The sequence below is a fragment of the Diaphorina citri genome, unplaced genomic scaffold (genome assembly GCF_000475195.1).
Source record: "Diaphorina citri unplaced genomic scaffold, Diaci psyllid genome assembly version 1.1 scaffold299, whole genome shotgun sequence".
NCBI classification, from domain to species: domain Eukaryota; kingdom Metazoa; phylum Arthropoda; class Insecta; order Hemiptera; family Psyllidae; genus Diaphorina; species Diaphorina citri.
Genome location: NW_007377734.1, coordinates 43,713 through 66,339, shown reverse-complemented (window position 1 = coordinate 66,339; position 22,627 = coordinate 43,713). Strand labels below are relative to the sequence as shown.

At 37.1% G+C, this 22,627-nt stretch overlaps 2 protein-coding genes across 3 annotated transcripts in view; one reads left to right on the top strand and one right to left on the bottom strand.

The window, feature by feature from the left end:
- Positions 1 to 22,627, bottom strand: part of LOC103507230 (dopamine receptor 2) — a 121,587-nt gene that overhangs the window by 87,325 nt on the left and 11,635 nt on the right. The gene's annotated exons all lie outside the window — the stretch shown is intronic.
- LOC103507231 (serpin B7-like) lies at positions 4,152 to 22,290 on the top strand. 2 transcript variants are annotated; one of them, XM_026822156.1, is made up of 2 exons: positions 4,152 to 4,359; positions 22,064 to 22,290. In XM_026822156.1, the coding sequence occupies exons 1-2, from the start codon at positions 4,181 to 4,183 to the stop codon at positions 22,284 to 22,286; spliced, it is 402 nt and encodes a 133-aa protein (XP_026677957.1). In that variant the 5' UTR covers positions 4,152 to 4,180; the 3' UTR covers positions 22,287 to 22,290. The 2 variants fall into 2 exon arrangements, with proteins under 2 accessions (XP_026677957.1, XP_026677956.1); XM_026822155.1 differs by lacking the exon at positions 4,152 to 4,359 and adding an exon at positions 4,777 to 4,971.

The window sequence follows — 22,627 nt, the reverse complement described above, 5'->3', positions numbered from 1 at the left end:
TATTTTTCTAATTTTTGTTTTTACGACTACAATTTTTGAATAGCACTGGTTTGCCAGTAGTCTTTAAGCCCTTTCTTTTGATGAAATTGGATCTTGAAAAAGTTCGTCCAGTTCAGACTTATGTGGCGTATGGTAGAGGGGGGCCAATAAATGGTACGTTTTTTAGGTGGGCGAATAAATGGTACACTTACCCTATTTTAGTCAGTAAGCGGTTTTATCTTCAAAACGATAAGGGTTAGGATCAACACAAAAGGCAAGCTTTTTTTCACCTGAGAAAATGACTGCGAGCTCCAAAAAGGACGCATTTAGAAGAAAAGAAAAACTTGGAGACTCAAATACATTTTTTCCCAATTTAAGGCGCTTTAACACTACGGACGCCGCTTGCCGGACGGTAGGCCGTTTGTGTCGCAAAAATATATTAAACTATATCTTATTATCTACTTCTCTCACATATTTTAGTCAGTAAGGGGTATTATCTTCAAAACGATAAGGGTTAGGATCAAGACAAAAGGCAAGCTTTTTTTTCACCTGAGAAAATGACTGCGAGCTCCAAGAAGGACGCATTTAGAAGAAAAGAAAACCCCTTCAAACCTGAACGAGGCAAAGCAATGAGGGGGCATTGATTCATTTAGAGGTGGATAAGGAGAGGGGTCTCTGTTTGTGACAGGTTGATGGAAGACATCCTAGGCTGTACACATAACAGTCGTCATAACGGAGGCTGGAAAAAGGATCTCTGGAAGCGACACTTGATAATAATGTCACCGAAGTGAGGAAGAAAATAAATAAATATAAATTGACTTTGAGGTTTAAAAAATATAAACACGAACATGGAAAAAAATCAAAATTTAATTTTATCCTCGTCTAGATGTAATTTCGCAATTTCAGACTACGCATTTTCTCGTGAAATAGGTAGTTGTATAGGGAGTAAAAACCATTTTATTTTTCGTTCCTCCTTTTTGGAGATGAATTTATTGGGATAAAGTAAGCAGGTATTTATGTAGGGATAATGTTAAACGGTAGTACAATAACCTATGTATGTACCTACCTACTTATTTATAGAATTATGTAGGTATTTATGATGTAAGCAGTATACGGGTTTACCCGATTTTAAATATTTTTAATATCTTCAAGTGATATTTTGTACTTGTGTCTCGCTGTATGCAATCTCTGGAACGTTCCCACGAACATGGAAAAAAATCAAAATTTAATTTTATCCTCGTCTAGATGTAATTTTCGCAATTTCAGACTACGCATTTTCTCGTGAAATACCTAGTTGTATAGGGAGGAAAAACCATTTTATTTTTCGTTCCTCCTTTTTGGAGATGAATTTATTGGGATAAAGTGTAGTCTGTGTTGTAAGTAGGTATTTATGTAGGAATAATGTTAAACCTGTTAAATGGTATTACAATAACCTATGTATGTACCTACCTACTTATTTATTTATAGAATTATGTAGGTATTTATGATGTAAGCCGTATACGGGTTTACCCGATTTTAAATATTTTTAATATCTTCAAGTGATATTTTGCACTTGTGTCTCGCTGTATGCAATCTCTGGAACGTTCCCATTTGGGAATCGAATTTTCTGAAGCTCCTGCCTTGAACATTTTGATACACCCAGAGGCGTCAAAATCTATAATACGTCATTTTGTCTGCATAATATTTTCATCGCGGGTCGCTTGTGAATTTTTTATGACTGCATAATTTATTCATTAAGTTGTTAGGAGAAAAACACAAGAACAAAGAAAACAAGTTTTGTAAAGTGTAGTAAGCATGAAAATGGCAGCTAAAAGTATTTCAGGATGGATTTTTGTTTATTTTTTGTGGGCACTTGATTTATTTTGGGAGGAACGACTTGGCGGGGTCTTTTTTATGCCGCGGGTCGCTTGTGAATTTTTTATGACTGCATAATTTATTCATTAAGTTGTTAGGAGAAAAACACAAGAACAAAGAAAACAAGTTTTTAAACTGTAGTAAGCATGAAAATGGCAGCTACGTAATAATCCATTATGTAAGTCTACATGAGACAGGAAGGGCACGCGCGAACAGAAAGATCTCTCGTCTAACAGGTATTCTTACGTATAGCATGTAAATAATAAAACTAATAACACAGTATGTAAAAGAAATCTAGGAACTTCTGAGATTCCACATGTAATTCAAAGTAGAAATGTCGAAAAGTGTCCAAAATGTACCACTTCCTGATGAGGTCGAATCTGGTTTTTGACGCCATCCCTGGATGGACCATAGGCCTTTTCTTGATGAATCAAAAATTCCTAGGTTTCCTAGCCGATTAAAAGATAAAAGGGCACCACCCTACAGAACTTCTGGGACACTCTGTATATTTACGTGCTAATCCTGGAGGTGAACCTATTTGTATAAACATTGATATTTGCAACACACATTATCAATAGGGAATTCCAAAATATCCCGCGATGGTAAAAACCAGACTGGTCCGCATGGACCGAGATTAACCCGTTGTAGTTCACACGGGCACAAAGTGATCGTGTTTTGATGGAAAATGATAAAGTTTTGGTAAGAAAAGATTGGGAACAGAAATGCTGAAAGCTGACAAACCATTACTAGTATGAACACTATGAGCAGCTTATTCAACATGTTATTTTACAACTGACCGTTTACAACTGACCGTAATTAAGCTCGCATGAAGGGGAAAACGCTTCAAGGTGAAGTATCTGATTCACTCGACCCCCCAACAAAAGTGTCTTAAAAGGATGATACGAACTGCAAAACAAAATTGGTCTAGAGGGAGGGGGGGAGGTAGAGAGAAAGAAAGACGGGAGAAGATTTACCCAGCTCATTATAAATTCCTATTCTGAGATCGTGTGTGTTGGGATTTTCTGTGTTTATTTGAAGAAATCACGATCCAGGATTTGTCACATAATGTCTAGCCTGGGTTTTCCGTATCTGAGAGTTTGGCTTGAACTTGATAAATATAGGGTTGAGCTTATTGGCAGAGGCAGCCCGAGGCAATTAGTAAGAACATGATCGGCAATTAGTAAAAACATGAAGATCGAATGATAAATGACTGATTGTTATAGATATTATGTAGGTATTAAGAGAATCAAAGACTTCGGATTTTATTGTTGAGTGTAGGAATGGCATTAGAGTTAAAAAAAAAAAAATCTTTCCTCTGTCAGTTATATAAAAAAAGGAAACAAAAGAAAATGCCCTAAAATGTACCTACTTAAGAGCAGTCCTTAAAGAAAAGAATAGGTAGGAGCAGTGAACACGAGTGATATTCAGGGGTGCTTTAGGGAAGAGGAAGGGGATAAAGGGGGAGTTTATGATTCACTCCATCTTGTGTTTATAGGGCAGAATATCCGTTAATCTAATTATACAGTTTCTCAAGGACTTTGTATCCTTTGTTTGCATGGATGGCGAATTATATTTCCTGGGCAAAATAAAAACAGCCCCAGCAGGGAGAAAATACGAGCATGTTCAACAGGAAAAGTCACAAATGCGCACCTCTGTAATTTACGATATTACGTTTCCCTTCATATTTTACTTTTTAAAATCCTGGCGAATGAAATATCTTGACTATAAAAACATGCAAATCTCCTAATAGGAACATGAAAAGTACGTAATACTAATAGTAATGAAAATCTACCAAAATTTGAAACTCTCCCAACTCCGTGTCATTCCTAAGCTGGGTCCACACATAGTCAACCTAGACGAGGTTCAGAGGTGAATCTATGTTGTCGAGGCAGTGTACGGTTTCAGCTTCAGCAGACGTCAATCGACGGGGTCGACTATGTGTGTACACATCTCTAGATGTAATCTTTTTATGAAAAGTACGTAATACTAATAGTAATGAAAATCTACCAAAATTTGAAACTCTCCCAACTCCGTGTCATTCCTAAGCTGGGTCCACATCCACACATAGTCAACCTAGACGAGGTGCAGAGGTGAATCTATGTTGTCGAGGCAGTGTACGGTTTCAGTCGACGTCAATCGACGAGGTCGACTATGTGTGGACACATCTCTAGATGTAATCTTCTTTTTCTTCGCCTTTTCCCGTGTACAGACGGGGTAAGCATTTTTCGTTAGCCTCTCAATCAGTCCTCGCTAGGGTGATTGCTTCTGCTTTGAAAGTATCCCAAATTCGTGTCATTCCTAGATCTACCATTTTCTCTTGCAGATCCTAAGACGGGGTATCACCCAGATGACGTTGGATATGGAGCGGGCAATTCGGTCCGTCATGACCAAGAATCAGAACGTGGTGTTTGCCCCTCTCAGTATAGTCGGAGCCTTGGCATTGGTTCTTCTCGGATCTGACGGCCAAACTAAGGACGAGTTGACTCACTTCATGGGAGTTGCCACAGGACGAAGCTTGTCAAACAAGTAAGTGCGTGGCCATAACGGCGACCATAGACACTTCTCTTCTATTTATTAGCATGGTTTGTTTATTTTCTCTTGGGTCGGTACTAGGCGAAGGTCGGCTCTCCGTTGTGGACGCCTACCAAGATATTAAGGGTTCAATGAACTGGCGAACTGGGGAAAAAGGGGTTTTACGAGGCCCCCAAAGGTCCACAGGGCAAAATATAACAAATTTAATTACCGAACATACGAGTATTTGCCAAATTTAGACTAATGAACAAACCGACAATAACAAGTCACTTTGTTTGTTCAACGGGATTATCAATTTATAAAGATTACATAAACCATTTATTCAGAAGAGAGTTGGAAATATAAGTATGACTAATTACAATTTTACAATAAAAATTATTAAGCCCAGAGGCTTACGGCTCATTCCCTAAGACGGGGTATCACCCAGATGACTTTGGATATGGAGCGAGCAATCCGGTCCGTCATGACCAAGAATCAGAACGTGGTGTTTGCCCCTCTCAGTATAGTTGGAGCCTTGGCATTGGTTCTTCTCGGATCTGACGGCCAAACTAAGGACGAGTTGACTCACTTCATGGGAGTCGCCACAGGACGAAGCTTGTCAAACAAGTAAGTGCGTGGCCATAACGGCGACCATAGACCATGGACACTTCTCTTCTATTCATTAGCATGGTTTGTTTATTTTTTCTTGGGTCGGTACTAGGCGAGGGTCGGCTCTCCGTTGTGGTCGCCTACTAAGATATTAAGGGTTCAATGAACTGGCGAACTGGGGAAAAAGGGGTTTTACAAGGCCCCCAAAAGTCCACAGGGCAAAGTATAACAAATTTAATTACCGAACATACGAGTATTTGCCAAATTTAGACTAATGAACAAACCGACCATAACAAGTCACTTTGTTTGTTCAACGGGATTATTATCAATTTATAAAGATTACATAAACCATTTATTCAGAAGAGAGTTGGAAATATAAGTATGACTAATAACAATTTTACAATAAAAATTATTAAGCCCAGAGGCTTACGCCTCATTCCTAGAAAAGATGCGTGAGAAAATGCGAAACAGTGATGATGGAACTTTGTTAGTTTTTAAAAAACTTCAGTAAAACTTCAACGCAAAAAATAAGCTTTATAGGAAAATTATCCTCCAACTTTTCTTTTATATTCAAAATTATGCCACGATAACACACCACAGATAACAAAACGAACAGTACAAGTTTTCAGATTTTTTAATATGTAAATTTTGGCGCCAAAGTTATTAAAAAAGAAGAACAGACTACACTGCTTCCATTTCTCTACAAAATTTGTTGACTTCCAGAAAATTTGTATATTTTAGATAGATAATGTTTTCTCTTTTAAAAAAGAAGAACAGACTACACTGCTTCCATTTCTCTACAAAATTTGTTGACTTCCAGAAAATTTGTATATTTTAGATAATATTTTCTCTCCTTTCAACCATATTCTGATATCTTGTTTTGTGTAGCTGTAGGTAATAAATTTTATTTCAATAGTCCTCCCTATACCAACCCTGTTTCTGATGAGATATATGATTTCCTTCCTGTGTTCCAGGGAATGAAGTGTACATGTATTTCCTTGTTTTGTGTAGCTGTAGGTAATAAATTTTATTTCAATAGTCCTCCCTATACCAACCCTGTTTCTGATGAGATATATGATTTCCTTTCTGTGTTCCAGGGAACGAAGTGTACATGTATTTTTTAAAAAAGAAGAACAGACTACACTGCTTCCATTTCTCTACAAAATTTGTTGACTTCCAGAAAATTTGTATATTTTAGATAATATTTTATCTCCTTTCAACCATATTCTGATATCTTGTTTTGTGTAGCTGTAGGTAATAAATTTTATTTCAATATGAGATAAATGATTTCCTTCCTGTGTTCCAGGGAACGAAGTGTACATGTATTTCATCCTGCCGAAAAATCCTGACTTGTCCGAATTTACGAAGGATTTGGACTACGACAAGTTCAGCAGAATCATCGAAAGTACCAACAAAGTAGACGTGATCTACACGATTCCCAAAATGAAGGTGACCAGCAGCACGGAGCTGCGGACCGTGCTTAATACAATGAACGTCACGTCTATGTTTGATGTCTCCAAATCAGACCTATCCAATATGCTGGACGACCGTGGAGTGGCTGTAGACCAGGTGTTTCATAAAGTGGACATAGAAGTCACTGAACAAGGAACAGTGGCTGCTGCCAGCACTGGCATTATCATCACCAGGATATCCAAACCCACTGTTAAAATCAACAGACCCTTCATCTTCTTTATCTATCATAAACCAACCGACTCTATCGTGTTCTGGGGAAGTATCTATAAGCCAGAACCTCAGAGACCTTACCATGAAAATGAACGGTATGCATGATGAGCCAGGTACATATGAGTAAGTTCAGTGAAACTCCAATAGTATGTACTATGTATGTTGTGATACTGCAGATTATGGAATATGCAAAGTCCATTTTGGAAGAACTTGATGTAGAGGTGTATCTACCTTTTCTCGTAATAAGTACAATGTACATACATAGATACTCAAATCTTTGGTAGAATGCAACTTGCAAGTACCTATATTATGGAATATGCAAAGTCCATTTTGGAAGAACTTGATGTAGAGGTGTATCTACCTTTTCTCGTAATAAGTACAATGTACATACATAGATACTCAAATCTTTGGTAGAATGCAACTTGCAAGTACCTATTATAGTACTTAGCTACTTAGGCACTAACAATAAATCTCCATGTAAATATTTCCACCCAACAAATAATACCTATAATAAAACAGTATTTTATATTAAATTAAACAACTAATGACTTTAGTTCTTTTTGTTTTCCTCTAGCACGTTCATGAATCAAATAATCAATTCAAGCCGAGCAAGGCTTTAGTTCTTTTTGTTTTCCTCTAGCACGTTCATGAATCAAATAATCAATTCAAGCCGAGCAAGGGAGAGAGAGAGAGAGAGAGAGAAACGGGTTGTACAATGTTATCTGTTATCACGTTATCAGTCTAGAAGTTGGACTTTAGTTCTTTTTGTTTTCCTCTAGCACGTTCATGAATCAAATAATCAATTCAAGCCGAGCAAGGGAGAGAGAGAGAGAGAGAGAGAGAAACGGGTTGTACAATGTTATCTGTTATCACGTTATCAGTCTAGAAGTTGGGGCAAAGAGTCTTTCCTTAGTCTCTACAAAATTCTCCTTAGTACCTTAGTTCAGTCTGCAGAAATTATGGAATATGCAAAGTCCATTTTGGAAGAACTTGATGTAGAGGTGTATCTACCTTTTCTCGTAATAAGTACAATGTACATACATACATAGATACTCAAATCTTTGGTAGAATGCAACTTGCAAGTACCTATTACCTATAGTACTTAGGCACTAACAATAAATCTCCATGTAAATATTTCCACCCACCAAATAATACCTATAATAAAACAGTATTTTATTATAAATTAAAGTACATGTGACTTTAGTTCTTTTTGTTTTCCTCTCGCACTTCCATGAATTAATTTAAGCCGAGCAAGGGAGAGGGAGAGAGAGAGAAACGGGTTGTACAATGTTATCTGTTATCAGTCTAGAAGTTGGAGCAAATAGTCTTTCCTTAGTCTCTACAAAATTCTACTTAGTACCTTACTTAGTTCAGTCTGCAGAAACTACAAAGGATCTTATCGCTCTAGAAATGCATTTCGAAATTTTGCTGTCTCATCCTGCTTCTGCCCGATTCGTGAACAAGTAAGTCTATCGACAGAACAGACGACACATCACATCTAAACTGCAAAATGTAGTTTGCAGCGTGCTACATTTTGCAGTATAGATGTGAAATGGATCTTAGAATTGTTTTATCAAGCGTGTCCTTTCGGCCTTTATTTTCTATAGGACATGCAAAATCGACATTGAAATGCACAAGTATAAGGTCTGCAGAAACTCTACAAAGGATCTTATCGCTCTAGAAATGCATTTCGAAATTTTGCTGTCTCCTTCTGGAGGAGGAGAAAGAAAGAGGGACAGGAAGGGAGAGGTGATAGAAAGGATGAGTGAGAGAGTGTGTGTGTGTGTGTGTGTGTGTGTGTGTGTGAGAGAGAGAGAGAGAGAGAGGGGATTTTCCTATCTCTTTCTCATTTCCGAGTAATGACTTCAGGAATGTTGATTAAGATTAAGTCGAAGCTTTTGCTCGAGTCAGGTACGGTGTTGGGGGGTCAAATGTTTGGGAGTTCAAATATTCAAAGGGCCTATTCCTCAAAAAGATTATTTTAGAAGGCACGAGTAAATCAAACGCATGGAGTAATTATAGAAAAGTTCTTGAAAACTTTCAGAAATCGTCCCTAGGAGTTCAAAACACATTGCCAAATGTTATCATCTAAATCTAATCTAGAATCTTCAGCTCTAGGTTTATTGAGCTTGTGAAAGAATTGGTAGATGAAATAATAATAGGTATCAGCAAAAGTAGCAATAATAAAGAAACGTTATTGAAATGGCAAATTTCAACAAAACTTGGTAGTAAATTCAGGCCCTGATGCTTCCCCTGGTCTCATGAAATACAGATATGAATATCTCACAAGAAGCTTGCTTCAAAAATAGTCTGCATTCTGTGAACTCTATCTAAGAATAATAATATTATTATACAGAACAACACTTTCTTGTTCCCATTCAAACGTTCTTACTTTTTATTAAACCATTCCTTGTATATTTTCATATTTAAGATATTAAAAATGAAGAAATTTATTAGCACGCATAGTATCAAGTATAAGTAGTGCCTACTTTATTTAGACTGTCAGCTAAGGGGAACACAAAGTCAGGTAAATGTACAGATTTGACGTAAAATATTCGTATGCGATATTATGCGTGAATCACAGGGCACAGAGTCTGAACAATCCGAATGTGCCGAGAATAGACCGCAGGGCCTCCATCGAAATGTACCAGTACCCGTTGCCTGCATGCCTGTTTGACCTTTATTTTATACTCGTAGGAATAATGAGGCTGAGGAGTTGTACCAGTCAGAGATCTTCCGTCTGGACTTTGGTAATCCTGCTTCTGCCCGATTCGTGAACAAGTAAGTCTATCGACCGAACAGACGACACATCACATCTAAACTGCAAAATGTAGTTTGCAGTGTGCTACATGTTGCAGTATAGATGTGAAATGGATCTTAGAATTGTTTTATCAAGCGTGTACTTTCGGCCTTTATTTTCTATAGGACATGCAAAATCGACATTGAAATGCCTAAGTATAAGTAATGCCTACTTTATTTAGACTGTCAGCTAAGGGGAACACAAAGTCAGGTAAATGTACAGATTTGACGTAAAATATTCGTATGCGATATTATGCGTGAATCACAGGGCACAGAGTCTGAACAATCCGAATGTGCCGAGAATAGACCGCAGGGCCTCCATCGAAATGTACCAGTACCCGTTGCCTGCATGCCTGTTTGACCTTTATTTTATACTCGTAGGAATAATGAGATTTTTTTATGCAGTAGGTATTTCAATGTGCGAGGGCGGTATTATTGAAAGTATAAAATGCTTGTTATAGCCCTATCTCTACCTACCTTGCATACCTAGTCAAGTTCAAGAGCAGAGAGGTAGGTATCGAGTAGGAGGTCGATGGAGAGGAAAAGGGCAAAGAACAAACAAATCTTTTCCTTAAAAACAAGAAGGAGAAGAAAAAATATTATAATGATCTTTTCTCTATTCATTTTGTTTGAATTAACAAAAGGAAAAGGAGGGGGGATTGTGAGAGCGCGGAAAAAGCGTGGAGAAAATGAGTAGGATTATGCATGAGAAGAATTTCTCGGGATAAGGAGCGGGATTTAAAAATAGAGGAAAGGAAAACGAGAAAAAAATGACAATTTTAAACCTAATTTTCTTTTTGTCCGTTTCTAATTTTGTGTCTTCACTTCTCTTCCCTCTCTCGCGTTCTTTCACTCACTGTTTTTCTATTTTCGTCTTTCAATTTGAGGAGAATTCATTTGGGCTCTGCGGATTTAAAAATAGAGGAAAGGAAAACGAGAAAAAAATGACAATTTTAAACCTAATTTTCTTTTTGTCCGTTTCTAATTCTGTGTCTTTCTTCATCTCTCTTCCCTTTCTCTCGCGTTCTTTCACTCACTGTTTTTCTATTTTCGTCTTTCAATTTGAGGAGAATTCATTTGGCTCTGTGTTAATGGTGTGAAATAATGAACGACTCTCTTTAGCCTCCTTCTTTCTTTTATACATTGAAGTCATGATGGTTCTAGAGATAGGTCCTACCGAGACTAATTTCCAACCTTTTACCTTAATCCATATTCAACCTACTGCCTACATTATCTTAATCCTCACTGAAGGCTTTCTTTTCTACACTATGTAGGGCTTTATTGAATTCCTTAATACCTACATTACCTTGGTCCAAATTGAGTTTCCTACCGTTAACATTACCTTTGGTCAAATTGCACTCTCTACTGCTAACACAACCCAAATCCCTACTTCCTGTATTACCTTAATCAACATTGGAATCCTTACTGACAAAATTACCTTAATTCCCCTTGAACTTTATTTTACATACCTATAAGCTTCTTTCAGTCAAGTACGAAAAAAGGCCCTTAGTAAGTAAGTGATGCAATTTCTCTCGAAAGAGAGCTTTTCATTTGAAGAAAAGTTCTTTACTCGTTTTCAAAGGAGACTAATTGGATCTCTTCTATTTTTTATCTCTTCAATCTTTTTCTCTACTTTTATAACACTCACTTAGTAAGTTAGGTATAGTCATTTAATTAGGTAGCTCCTTACAAACTAACAAACTTAATGACCCAAAGACAGGTACCCTAATCCCCTTAGGGAAGTGACTTACTGTACATAAAAATGTATTTTGGGGGTAGAAAACGATTGAATAATGCATGGAATTTGGTAAAAAACCTGAGAAAAAGGAGCCAGACAACCAATAGCGGACAGATGAACAGGAAATATTCGTACAGATACCTTAGTAAAAATTCCAACAAAATAGCAATGGTGCTTTATAAAGATCCAAGATTATTGTGGAACTAATGAGGATAAAAATTTGACCTCGTTCGGGTCAAATGCCCTCAAATACTTATCAGCGAGATTCCTTTATTTCTTTAAGTAGTTTATATGTTGGAAATTGGAACTCACTCGGTTCAAAAACTGACACCCATATTTATGAACAAAATGCTGGCTCTTAAGTTCGTGCTAAGCATAGTCTCAAGGCATTTGAGTGGTCAATTTTGACTTGAGACTGATCTAAGAACGATCATTCTTGTTCATAAATACGAGTGTGAGTTTTAAACTCAGATCTGAATAAAACAGTAGCCATTGAAGGCTACCTTACACATTACTAGCTGCTTATAGGTACTTATAATTATTTCTAGACATCTTCTAGGCTCGTACACCTTTAGCTGGATTATTTTTTTGGCGTTCGCCAGAGGACCGTTTTATGGAATTTATTATACCCTCGTATTTGCGCCACTGAAGTGTTGTTTGCCACTTGGAAAGCTGAGTAGATTTTTTTCTCAGAAACGTATACTAGGTATACCTACCTACTAAAGTAGGTACCTACTTCGTAGGTCATTTCTAACAACCGAGTGGTAAGCGGTAAACCACTTAGATTTAGGCTACCTTACACATTACTAGCTGCTTATAATTATTTCTAGACATCTTCTAGGCTCGTACACCTTTAGCTGGATTATTTTTTTGGCGTTCGCCAGAGGACCGTTTTATGGAATTTATTATACCCTCGTATTTGCGCCACTGAAGTGTTGTTTGCCACTTGGAAAGCTGAGTAGATTTTTTTCTCAGAAACGTGTACTAGGTATACCTACCTACTAAAGTACCTACTTTGTAGGTCATTTCTAACAACCGAGTGGTAAGCGGTAAACCACTTAGATTTAATTCTCAGTTATTTCACAGAGTTGGCTCTGTGTTAATGGTGTGAAATAATGAACGACTCTCTTTAGCCTCCTTCTTTCTTTTATACATTGAAGTCATGATGGTTCTAGAGATAGGTCCTACCGAGACTAATTTCCAACCTTTTACCTTAATCCATATTCAACCTACTGCCTACATTATCTTAATCCTCACTGAAGGCTTTCTTTTCTACACTATGTAGGGCTTTATTGAATTCCTTAATACCTACATTACCTTGGTCCAAATTGAGTTTCCTACCGTTAACATTACCTTTGGTCAAATTGCACTCTCTACTGCTAACACAACCCAAATCCCTACTTCCTGTATTACCTTAATCAACATTCAGAAACGTGTACTAGGTATACCTACCTACTAAAGTACCTACTTTGTAGGTCATTTCTAACAACCGAGTGGTAAGCGGTAAACCACTTTGATTTAATTCTCAGTTATTTCACAGATCAGTTCTTAGTTCTCATTCGCACCTAGACGGTACATAGGTTGGTATGCCAAATCTTAATGATTTCGCACTTCAAAAATTGAAAGCACGTTTTTTTTCCAGAGTTAAATTAATGTTTATTAATATTTTTACAGGGTGGAAGTAGAAAACACACACCAAATAGAAAATCCAGATAGAAAAGGTAGATTAAAGTTTAACTCAGAAAACAAATGGGCCACCCTGACAGCATTTATATTATAATTTGAAAAGTTTACATTATCCTACTTTCCCATAACCTATTCTACCGGGCTTTGTAGATTAAAGTTTAACTCAGAAAACAAATGGGCCACCCTGACAGCATTTATATTATAATTTGAAAAGTTTACATTATCCTACTTTCCTATTCTACCGGGCTTGGATAGAAAAGGTAGATTAAAGTTTAACTCAGAAAACAAATGGGCCACCCTGACAGCATTTATATTATAATTTGAAAAGTTTACATTATTCTACTTTCCCATAACCTCTTCTCTACCGGGCTTGATACTTAAGATGTACTTATTTCTGGTTTTACATAAAGGAAGTACCTACTAAATTATTATAGCACGCTCTGAAGTTTAACACAGAAGCGAATACAATGACACCTTTTTACAAAGGTGACATTACATTGGTGTTGTATTATTTGTAATGCTCTTTTCGACTTTTGAATCTCAAGCTTAGTCTACACGGACGATTTTATTGTTTTGAATTGAATTTTGCTCTTCAAAATCATCATTTTATTCGGATTTTTTTTATTTTCTTTCAAGTTAATTTACCTAAATTATTAGGTACCTATCTTTTACATTACACACTTTTACATATTACAAAATTAAAATTAAATTACCTATTAATATAATCTTTCCCAAAAAGCTACATTCTATCCGCCACTAAATCTGCCCTGTAGTAATTAAAACATTTTTTATATTATTTTAATTTTGTTTCAAAATCTCATTATTTTCCCAGAGTGGTGCATAATGAGTACCTAATGAGGCTGGGAAAGGGTTTGCTTTCAACTTTTGTCAACTGCTCTCGCCATGGAGATCGATGTATATTTAGCATTTAGCCTTTGTGCCCGAACAAGCAATACATTCGTATTAAAAAAAAAAAAAAAAAAAAAAAAAAAAAAAAAAAAAAAAAATCTTTCCTCTGTTAGTTATATAAAAAGAAGGAAACGAAAATGCCCTAAAATGTACCTACTCGTACTTAAGAGCAGTCCTTAAAGAAAAGAATAGGGAGGAGCAGTGAACACCAGTGATATTCAGAGGTGCTTTAGGGAAGAGGAAGGGAATAAAGGGAGAGTTTATGATACACTCCATCTTGTGTTTATAGGACAGAATATCCGTTAATCTAATCAGGGCCTCGAACCAGCAAAACTGAAACCAGTCACTCAGGGTACCAGAACATCTGGAAATCCATGGCATAAATAGATGCCAGATGATTTGCCGTTTTAGGGTAACCATCTACAGATTATACAGCCTTGTGGTTTTGTTAGAAAATGAGTTTGATTTGCACCCCCCCCCCTGGAAAACAAAGGATCAATGCGAGACTTCTCGTCTTCTCGATCATAACATGGAAAATAAGAAAAGTAAAGAGGGGTTTACAATCCGTGGAGATGACTTATCTCTCACTGAATTGAATCAGAGGAAGTAGAACACCAAAAGCTACCTACCTTGTTTGACAGCAAACCTGTTTGCGACATCTCTAGATGTAATCTTCTTTTTCTTCGCCTTTTCCCGTGTACAGACGGGGTAAGCATTTTTCGTTAGCCTCTCAATCAGTCCTCACTAGGGTGATTGCTTCTGCTTTGAAAGTATCCCAAATTCGTGTCATTCCTAGATCTACCATTTTCTCTTGCAGATCCTAAGACGGGGAGATGACTTATCTCTCACTGAATTGAATCAGAGGAAGTAGAACACCAAAAGCTACCTACCTTGTTTGACAGCAAACCTGTTTGCGGAAGCGAATTTAATTAAAACAAAATAAACAAAAAAGGGGCAAACAAAAATCCGGCCTACTTTTCTGGCCCCTGTTCTCGATTACACTCAAAGGCACATGTCATATTATAAACAGAGCACGTATGAGGGAAAGGAAAAGGAACGGGTGTTGGCTGTCACATAATGCCTGGGCTCCTAAATTGCAGAAACATATCAAAGACAAATGTCTCCCGATTTTTTTTTTCATATAATGACATTTCCCTTTCTTTTTAGCATCGGCAACAAAAGTATCCTAACCCTCCGTATACTATGTTTTGGAATATTTGAATACGAAATATCACCTTGAAGCTTGAAGAAGAGGTGTTTCGGATTTTCATCGCATACGCCACCAGCGGTAGTGTAGCGAGGATATCATTATATTACGGGGGTTCAAACTTTCAATTTTCTAGACAAATCCTAATCCGAGACAGGATTAGTTTCGGATTTTCATCGCATACGCCACCAGCGGTAGTGTAGCGAGGATATCATTATATTACGGAGGTTTAAACTTTCAATTTTCTAGAGTCTAGACAAATCCTAATCCGAGACAGGATTGAACGTTTAGTTATTACCAAGGAATGTCTCACAGGGAGTTCAACCCTATAAGTGAGATAAGATGTAAGCGTAAAGTTCAAGTTCAATCACAATAAATCAGCTAGATAAGCACATTAGCTAGACAAAAACACAATAAGATTATTGCATAAAATTGTTTTCATTAATCACATATTATCACAAACAAAATCAAGATTATTATTATCAGTATTATTATTTTAATTTGTTCACTCAAAGTTTTTGAGAGCTTGATAAGAACAATTGGTGAGATTCCTCTCCTAGTGAATGTAAGTTATCCTTATTATTATCAGTATTGTTATTTTAATTTGTTCACTCAAAGTTTTTGAGAGCTTGATAAGAACAATTGGTGAGATTCCTCTCCTACAAAAACACAATAAGATTATTGCATAAAATTGTTTTCATTAATCACATATTATCACAAACAAAATCAAGATTATTATTATCAGTATTGTTATTTCAATTTGTTCACTCAAAGTTTTTGAGAGCTTGATAAGAACAATTGGTGAGATTCCTCTCCTAAGTGAATGTAAGTTATCTCCAGACACAACACATAGGCCATCATAGCTACAAAACACAAAGTGAGAGAGGAAACAAAATCGGAAAGAAATCAACAATTTTATTGACGACAAAAAAGTGGATTGAAATTGCCCCCGGCAAAACAACAAGGCCAAAGCATGAATCAAACCGCGAATAGGTGACTTATCACAGAAGAATCGATGAGGACCTTCCACTTATAAAAATGAAGGGGAAATGAGTAAATTAAGTCCAAATTCAGTATAGCGTATAGCGGTGATGGTATAATGGTCAGAGCTGTGAGAAGATTCACAATAATACACGATAGTCAGTATGTTACTACGTCATGTACTGACCACTTCAGAAGAAGTTTTATAACAAATAAACAAAATAAAATTGTGAGAACAAAGATTTTGTTAAATGTTAACAAAAAAGATTTAGTTAAAAATGTAATCAATTGAAAATTATTTATAATTTGTTTTAATTTTTTCAATGCGATACCTACTCACAATTTTTTCGTTCAAATAAAAATTATAGTGCAGCAAGAAGTGTGATCTATCAAATATTAATGTTGAAATAATTATCTCTTTTTTACAGGGACTTTTTTGTCCCATTCGAGCAGGATAAATAAACAAACAAGGTAAAAAAAACATCAAATTTCCATAGAGGTCGATGGATATCCTTTGATGTTCTGTATTAGGATTATAGGACAAAAGACCACGTATGTAAAGAACCTAGTCTCCAAGTCCCATAGAGGTCGATGGATATCCTTTGATGTTCTGTATTAGGATTATAGGACAAAAGACCACGTATGTAAAGAACCTAGTCTCCAAGTCTACAATAAAAGTATCTAATAATACTCTCGAGTTAAACCAAAGTAGCTAATCAATCCCTCGTCGTGGTTAATACACGAGTTTCAACCACCGACCGTAATGAATCAACGCATCGTCTACAGTTATGTGGTCTTATTTTCTCATATTTCAATCCCTTAATCCACGTTATTCTGCTGTCTAGACCTCAACTTTGCTAGCAAGGCAAAATATGCTTGAACTTGACTTACCGCTTGTATATTGGAGTTATTCATTATGTTCTGCGTGTCGAGAAGTGTCGATGGAACATCTATTGACTCCGGTTTGTTCAAGATTTCATCAATCGAGCCGACTTTGTTGGGGGCTTTGCTGTTGATTCTATTTTGATTAGCACTGTCTGCAGAGCTACTGGCTGGTGGAGGATAGCTCATTCCTGGAGGAGAATTGGCAGGTCTTGTCTCAGTCTTTTCCTCATCTAAATCAGTCATTGTCATGTCAATGTGTGGTTTCGCCATGCTAGAGCTGGCAGATGGGACTTTGCCGGCATAGTGTTGAGGAGGCTTCCTAGGTGGATAGTTGGAATAGATTTCATCGTTATCAAAGTGAATCTTGAACTTGACTTACCGCTTGTATATTGGAGTTATTCATTATGTTCTGCGTGTCGAGAAGTGTCGATGGAACATCTATTGACTCCGGTTTGTTCAAGATTTCATCAATCGAGCCGACTTTGTTGGGGGCTTTGCTGTTGATTCTGTTTTGATTGGCACTGTCTGCAGAGCTACTGGCTGGTGGAGGATAGCTCATTCCTGGAGGAGAATTGGCAGCCATCGGTCTTGACTCAGTCTTGTCCTCATCTAAATCAGTCATTGTCATGTCAATGTGTGGTTTCGCCATGCTAGAGCTGGCCGATGGGACTTTGCCGGCATAGTGTTGAGGAGGCTTCCTAGGTGGATAGTTGGAATAGATTTCATCGTTATCGAAGTGAACGATACCTTATTACGATTGAATATAAATATCCCTATTTGTATCTGATGTACCGTTTATATTACGGAAAAGACTTCTATCTCCTTACCTCCCTTCTCTACCTCTATTATATCCACGCCCACGATAGAAGCTAAAAGGTTTAGAAAAACATAAATTTCAAAGATTGGACAATCCCTTGCTCATAAAACAAACATGATTTTACTTTTTTTTTTCACTTTTTCCACAAGACGCCAAAACGAAAATCTGCAAGCGATACATCTGAAATCAAACAAGGAAAAATTCTGTCGTTAATGTATGAAGGCCCACGATAGAAGCTAAAAGGTTTAGAAAAACATAAATTTCAAAGATTGGACAATCCCTTGCTCATAAAACAAACATGATTTTACTTCTTTTTTTTTTTCACTTTTTCCTCTATACACAAGACGCCAAAACGAAAATCTGCAAGCGATACATCTGAAATCAAACAAGGAAAAATTCTGTCGTTAATGTATGAAGAAAAAAAAAACCATTCGAGCTCGGTCCTTCCAAAACTGTGCTTTCTTTCACCTCTTCTTCTCTTTTCCTCTTGTCATAAAAGATGGAATACAGTTGGGGGAGACAATTTTTTTTACTACTTTTTAAGAGTCGTAAATTCATGTTCGATCATGGAAAACACCCACATTAAAATTTATATGCCACCTATAAACTATCTAGATAGACATGAAAACCCAGCACAAGTTCATTCATAATAACAAGTCGGGGATATAACTGGGGGATTGTGGTTTAAATCCCAACAGCTCCAAACCTAGGAATAGAAAGTCATTTGTAAGATCAAAGTCAATCGAATGCCACCTATAAACTATCTAGATAGACATGAAAACCGAGCACAAGTTCATTCATAATAACAAGTCGGGGATTTAATAACAATTCAGTAGGACATTGGATAACTGAGGGACTGTGGTTTAAACCCCAAGAGCTCCATTAACACCTAGGAATAGAAGGGCATTTGTAAGATTAAAATCAATCAAGTGCCACCTATAAACTATCTAGATAGACATGAAAACCGAGCACAAGTTCATTCATAATAACAAGTCGGGGATTTAATAACAATTCAGTATTACATTGGATAACTGGGGGATTGTGGTTTGAATCCCAACAGCTCCAAACCTAGGAATAGAAAGTCATTTGTAAGATCAAAGTCAATCAAATTATTGTCATGTACCGAGGTTTTCTCTCTTGATTCTTCATTTTCCAGTATCCTGTCTCCTCTCTTCTTCTCTTTTCCTCTTGTCATAAAAGATGGAATATAGTTGGGGGAGACAAATTTTTTTACTACTTTTTAAGAGTCGTAAATTCACGTTCGATCATGGAAAACACCCACATTAAAATTTATATGCCACCTATTCGGCTAATGATAAATTTGATCAAATTTCTAGACTTACGCTTTTGCACGGTTCAGTTTGAAGACAATAGTGTCAATGCAAGTGGTCACAATTTACTAGGTATGCTTTTGAGTTAAGAAGCAAAGTACCTATTTTTCAGAATTTCCAGTCTTACAACTACAATGTAAAGTCGCGTTGGCGTTGCAAAAGTAAGGCTAAAAATCTAGTCAAGTGTAATCGCCTTATACGATAGCGTTACTACCCGATTTTCAGAACTTTTGTCATTTGTTTTTATTGGACGGAAATTTGTCAATAGACACCCATAGCAAAAAACTTTATAATGGGGAGTGTGTGATTGATGTCCGGATACCAGGACATCCAGACCCACTAAAAACCCAGGACCTGAGGACCTCGCGCACCATCTGGTTACAAATGTATTGGATATTAGGGAGGAACCTACTTCAAGGAATTTAATGGTTTTTATTTTTATCGCAGCAAGCCCATGTGAAGCTTTTATATTAAATGGAGTCAAGAGCATCCAGGCAAACTTATATATTTAACTTTATTTTCCATCGGATCTTTTATAAGGTACAAAACGGGGAGGTGCAATGTGCAATTTTACAGAAAGGTACAGGAATAGGCACCAACTTTTACTCCTTGTAGCAAATGACAAATGGTAACTTGAAGATTAAAGTCTAAATAGACGCTTATAGCACGTTAGGAGAAATTAATTTGATCGGACCTTGAACAAACCGGAGTCAATAGATGTTCCATCGACACTTCTCGACACGCAGAACATAATGAATAACTCCAATATACAAGCGGTAAGTTAAGTTCAAGCACATTCTGCCTTGCTAGCAAAGTTGAGGTCTAGACAGCAGAATAACGTGGATTAAAGGATTGAAATAAGAGAAAATAAGACCACATAACTGTAGACGATGCGTTGGATCATTACGGTCAGTGGTAGAAACTCGTGTATTAACCACGACGAGGGATTGATTAGTTACTTTGGTTTAACTCGAGAGTATTATTAGATACTCAGAGAGATAAGTAATTATTTCCCTTGCCTCATACCTATATTAATAGACAGAGAGTTAACTTCAATCGTTGATTCGTTACGGTCGGTGGTTGAAACTCGTGTATTAACCACGACGAGGGATTGATTAGCTACTTTGGTTTAACTCGAGAGTATTATTAGTTATTAGATACTCAGACTACTCAGAGAGATATGTAATTATTTCCCTTGCCTCATACCTCTATTAATAGACAGAGTTAACTTTAAGAGGATGATTTCCTTTTCAAAATCTTTCGAGAATGTTGTTTTCTCCAGAATCATTTCAAGTGGATAAAGTATCCGGGGTATTACACTAAACTTTCCCTTTTCAAGATGTAACTACTTGCAATAGAAAAGAAACGAGAAACGTGTACCTACTTTTGCTTTCCATTTCCGAACTTTAAAATGTTGAAAATGATGTTAATGTATCCTACATTTTTCCCCCCTATACAGTTTAAAAAGAAACGAGAAACGTGTACCTACTTTTGCTTTCCATTTCCGAACTTTAAAATGTTGAAAATGATGTTAAGGTATCCTACAAAAAGAAACGAGAAACGTGTACCTACTTTTGCTTTCCATTTCCGAACTTTAAAATGTTGAAAATGATGTTAAGGTATCCTACATATATCACTCATCTTGGCCAATGTCATCTACTTCAGCGGAAAATGGGCGTATCCCTTCCCTCCCGAATATATTAAATGGTAAGGAACTCTTTAATAGATAGGTATTGCAAAAGCTGAATCCTATTCCATGATCTCAAACTACCGACATCTGCTACAGTGGACTTTAAGGGTTTGTGTTGTAGCATGCCAAACCCTTTGTGTCCCTTATCAGATTGGCGAGATACAATACTTTCTGGGTCTTACTGGGTCAACGTAAGAGCACCAGAAAGTGGCCCGTTGAAATATTTGCAACCAAAATATGAGCGCAAATTTATGTCCATGCCGATGATGGATGGGCATTGGGCATTGAACCATTTTCGTATGGCAACGCGAGCTACCTAACTTACTTGCCCCCTACATTACTTACTTCCTGTGTCCACCAAATCACACCTTTTTATTATGAGATTTATGAGCTTCTAGTGTGCCCCCTGAATTTGGGCTTCAATGTCTAATGTCACTTGGAAACCGTAATGATGGAGGATTTGCATTTCATTGTCTCGAGTTTTCAGTTTAAATTTGAAAATTCTGGATTTGATACCAGGTACAATAAAGTTAGAGGTGAAAGAAAGCACAGTTTTGGAAGGACCGAGCTCGGATGGTTTTTTTTTCTTCATACATTAACGATTACAGTGGACTTTAAGGGTTTGTGTTGTAGCATGCCAAACCCTTTGTGTCCCTTATCAGATTGGCGAGATACAATACTTTCTGGGTCTATTCTGGGTCAACGTAAGGGCACCAGAAAGTGGCCCGTTGAAATATTTGCAACCAAAATATGAGCGCAAATTTATGTCCATGCCGATGGTGGATGGGCATTGAACCATTTCATTCAACGGGATTATTATCAATTTATAAAGATTACATAAACCATTTATTCAGAAGAGAGTTGGAAATATAAGTATGACTAATAACAATTTTACAATAAAAATTATTAAGCCCAGAGGCTTACGCCTCATTCCTAGAAACTAGAAACACTTCGCAAGTTTGGAGAGAGAGAAGTAAATCTTTCCTGGAATAGGCCACCGATTAATCTTATCAGAGCATGGACTTTCCGAACAAGGAGGTTTAATAGTAGAATGTAGATATCAACAATTTCTAAGTCTGCCGACGTTGAAGTATTGCCGGCGAATACCTACTTCAACCAATGGCGGACATGGAAAGTAATTTCAAACTCTATGTAAATAGAAGGAAACACTGGAAACACATCTGAGCACATTCTTCAAAATAAACTTGTAAACTCGGGGGAAAGTAATTTCAAACTCTATGTAAATAGAAGGAAACACTGGAAACACATCTGAGCACATTCTTCAAAATAAACTTGTAAACTCGGGGGTAAGCAAATTAAACCCAATAAACCAAATAAAAACCATTTCAACACATGACTAATTGTCCCAAATTGATTCCAACAGAACTGACACGATTCACAAGTCATTGGGCGCCTATTTCGCGGCTCTCCGGCCCAAACCCGGATCTCCTGTTGTTGCTGATGTGAGAGTTGCCAATGGTATCTTCTACGAGGACAGATATATGATCAAGAAGCAATACGCCCAGCTAGCTGAGGAGTTGTACCAGTCAGAGATCTTCCGTCTGGACTTTGGTAATCCTGCTTCTGCCCGATTCGTGAACAAGTAAGTCTATCGACAGAACAGACGACACATCACATCTAAACTGCAAAATGTAGTTTGCAGTGTGCTACATTTTGCAGTATAGAATTTGCCGAGAATAGACCGCAGGGCCTCCATCGAAATGTACCAGTACCTGTTGCCTCTATCCCTGTCTGACCTTTATTTCATACCCGTAGGAATAATGACATTTTTTTATGCAGTAGGTATTTCAATGTGCGAGGGCGGTATTATTGAAAGTATAAAATGCTTGTTATAGCCCTATCTCTACCTACCATGCATAATCAAGTTCAAGAGCAGCGAGGTAGGTATGAGATGAGTGAGTGTGTGTGTGTGTGTGTGTGTGTGTGT

Excerpts from the sequence above, each read along its gene's own strand:
- LOC103507231 (XM_026822156.1), top strand. The coding sequence starts at position 4,181 with ATGACGTTGGATATGGAGCGGGCAATTCGGTCCGTCATGACCAAGAAT. Across the intron at positions 4,360-22,063 it reads GGACGAAGCTTGTCAAACAA|AACTGACACGATTCACAAGT; the intron begins GTAAGTGCGTGG and ends TGATTCCAACAG.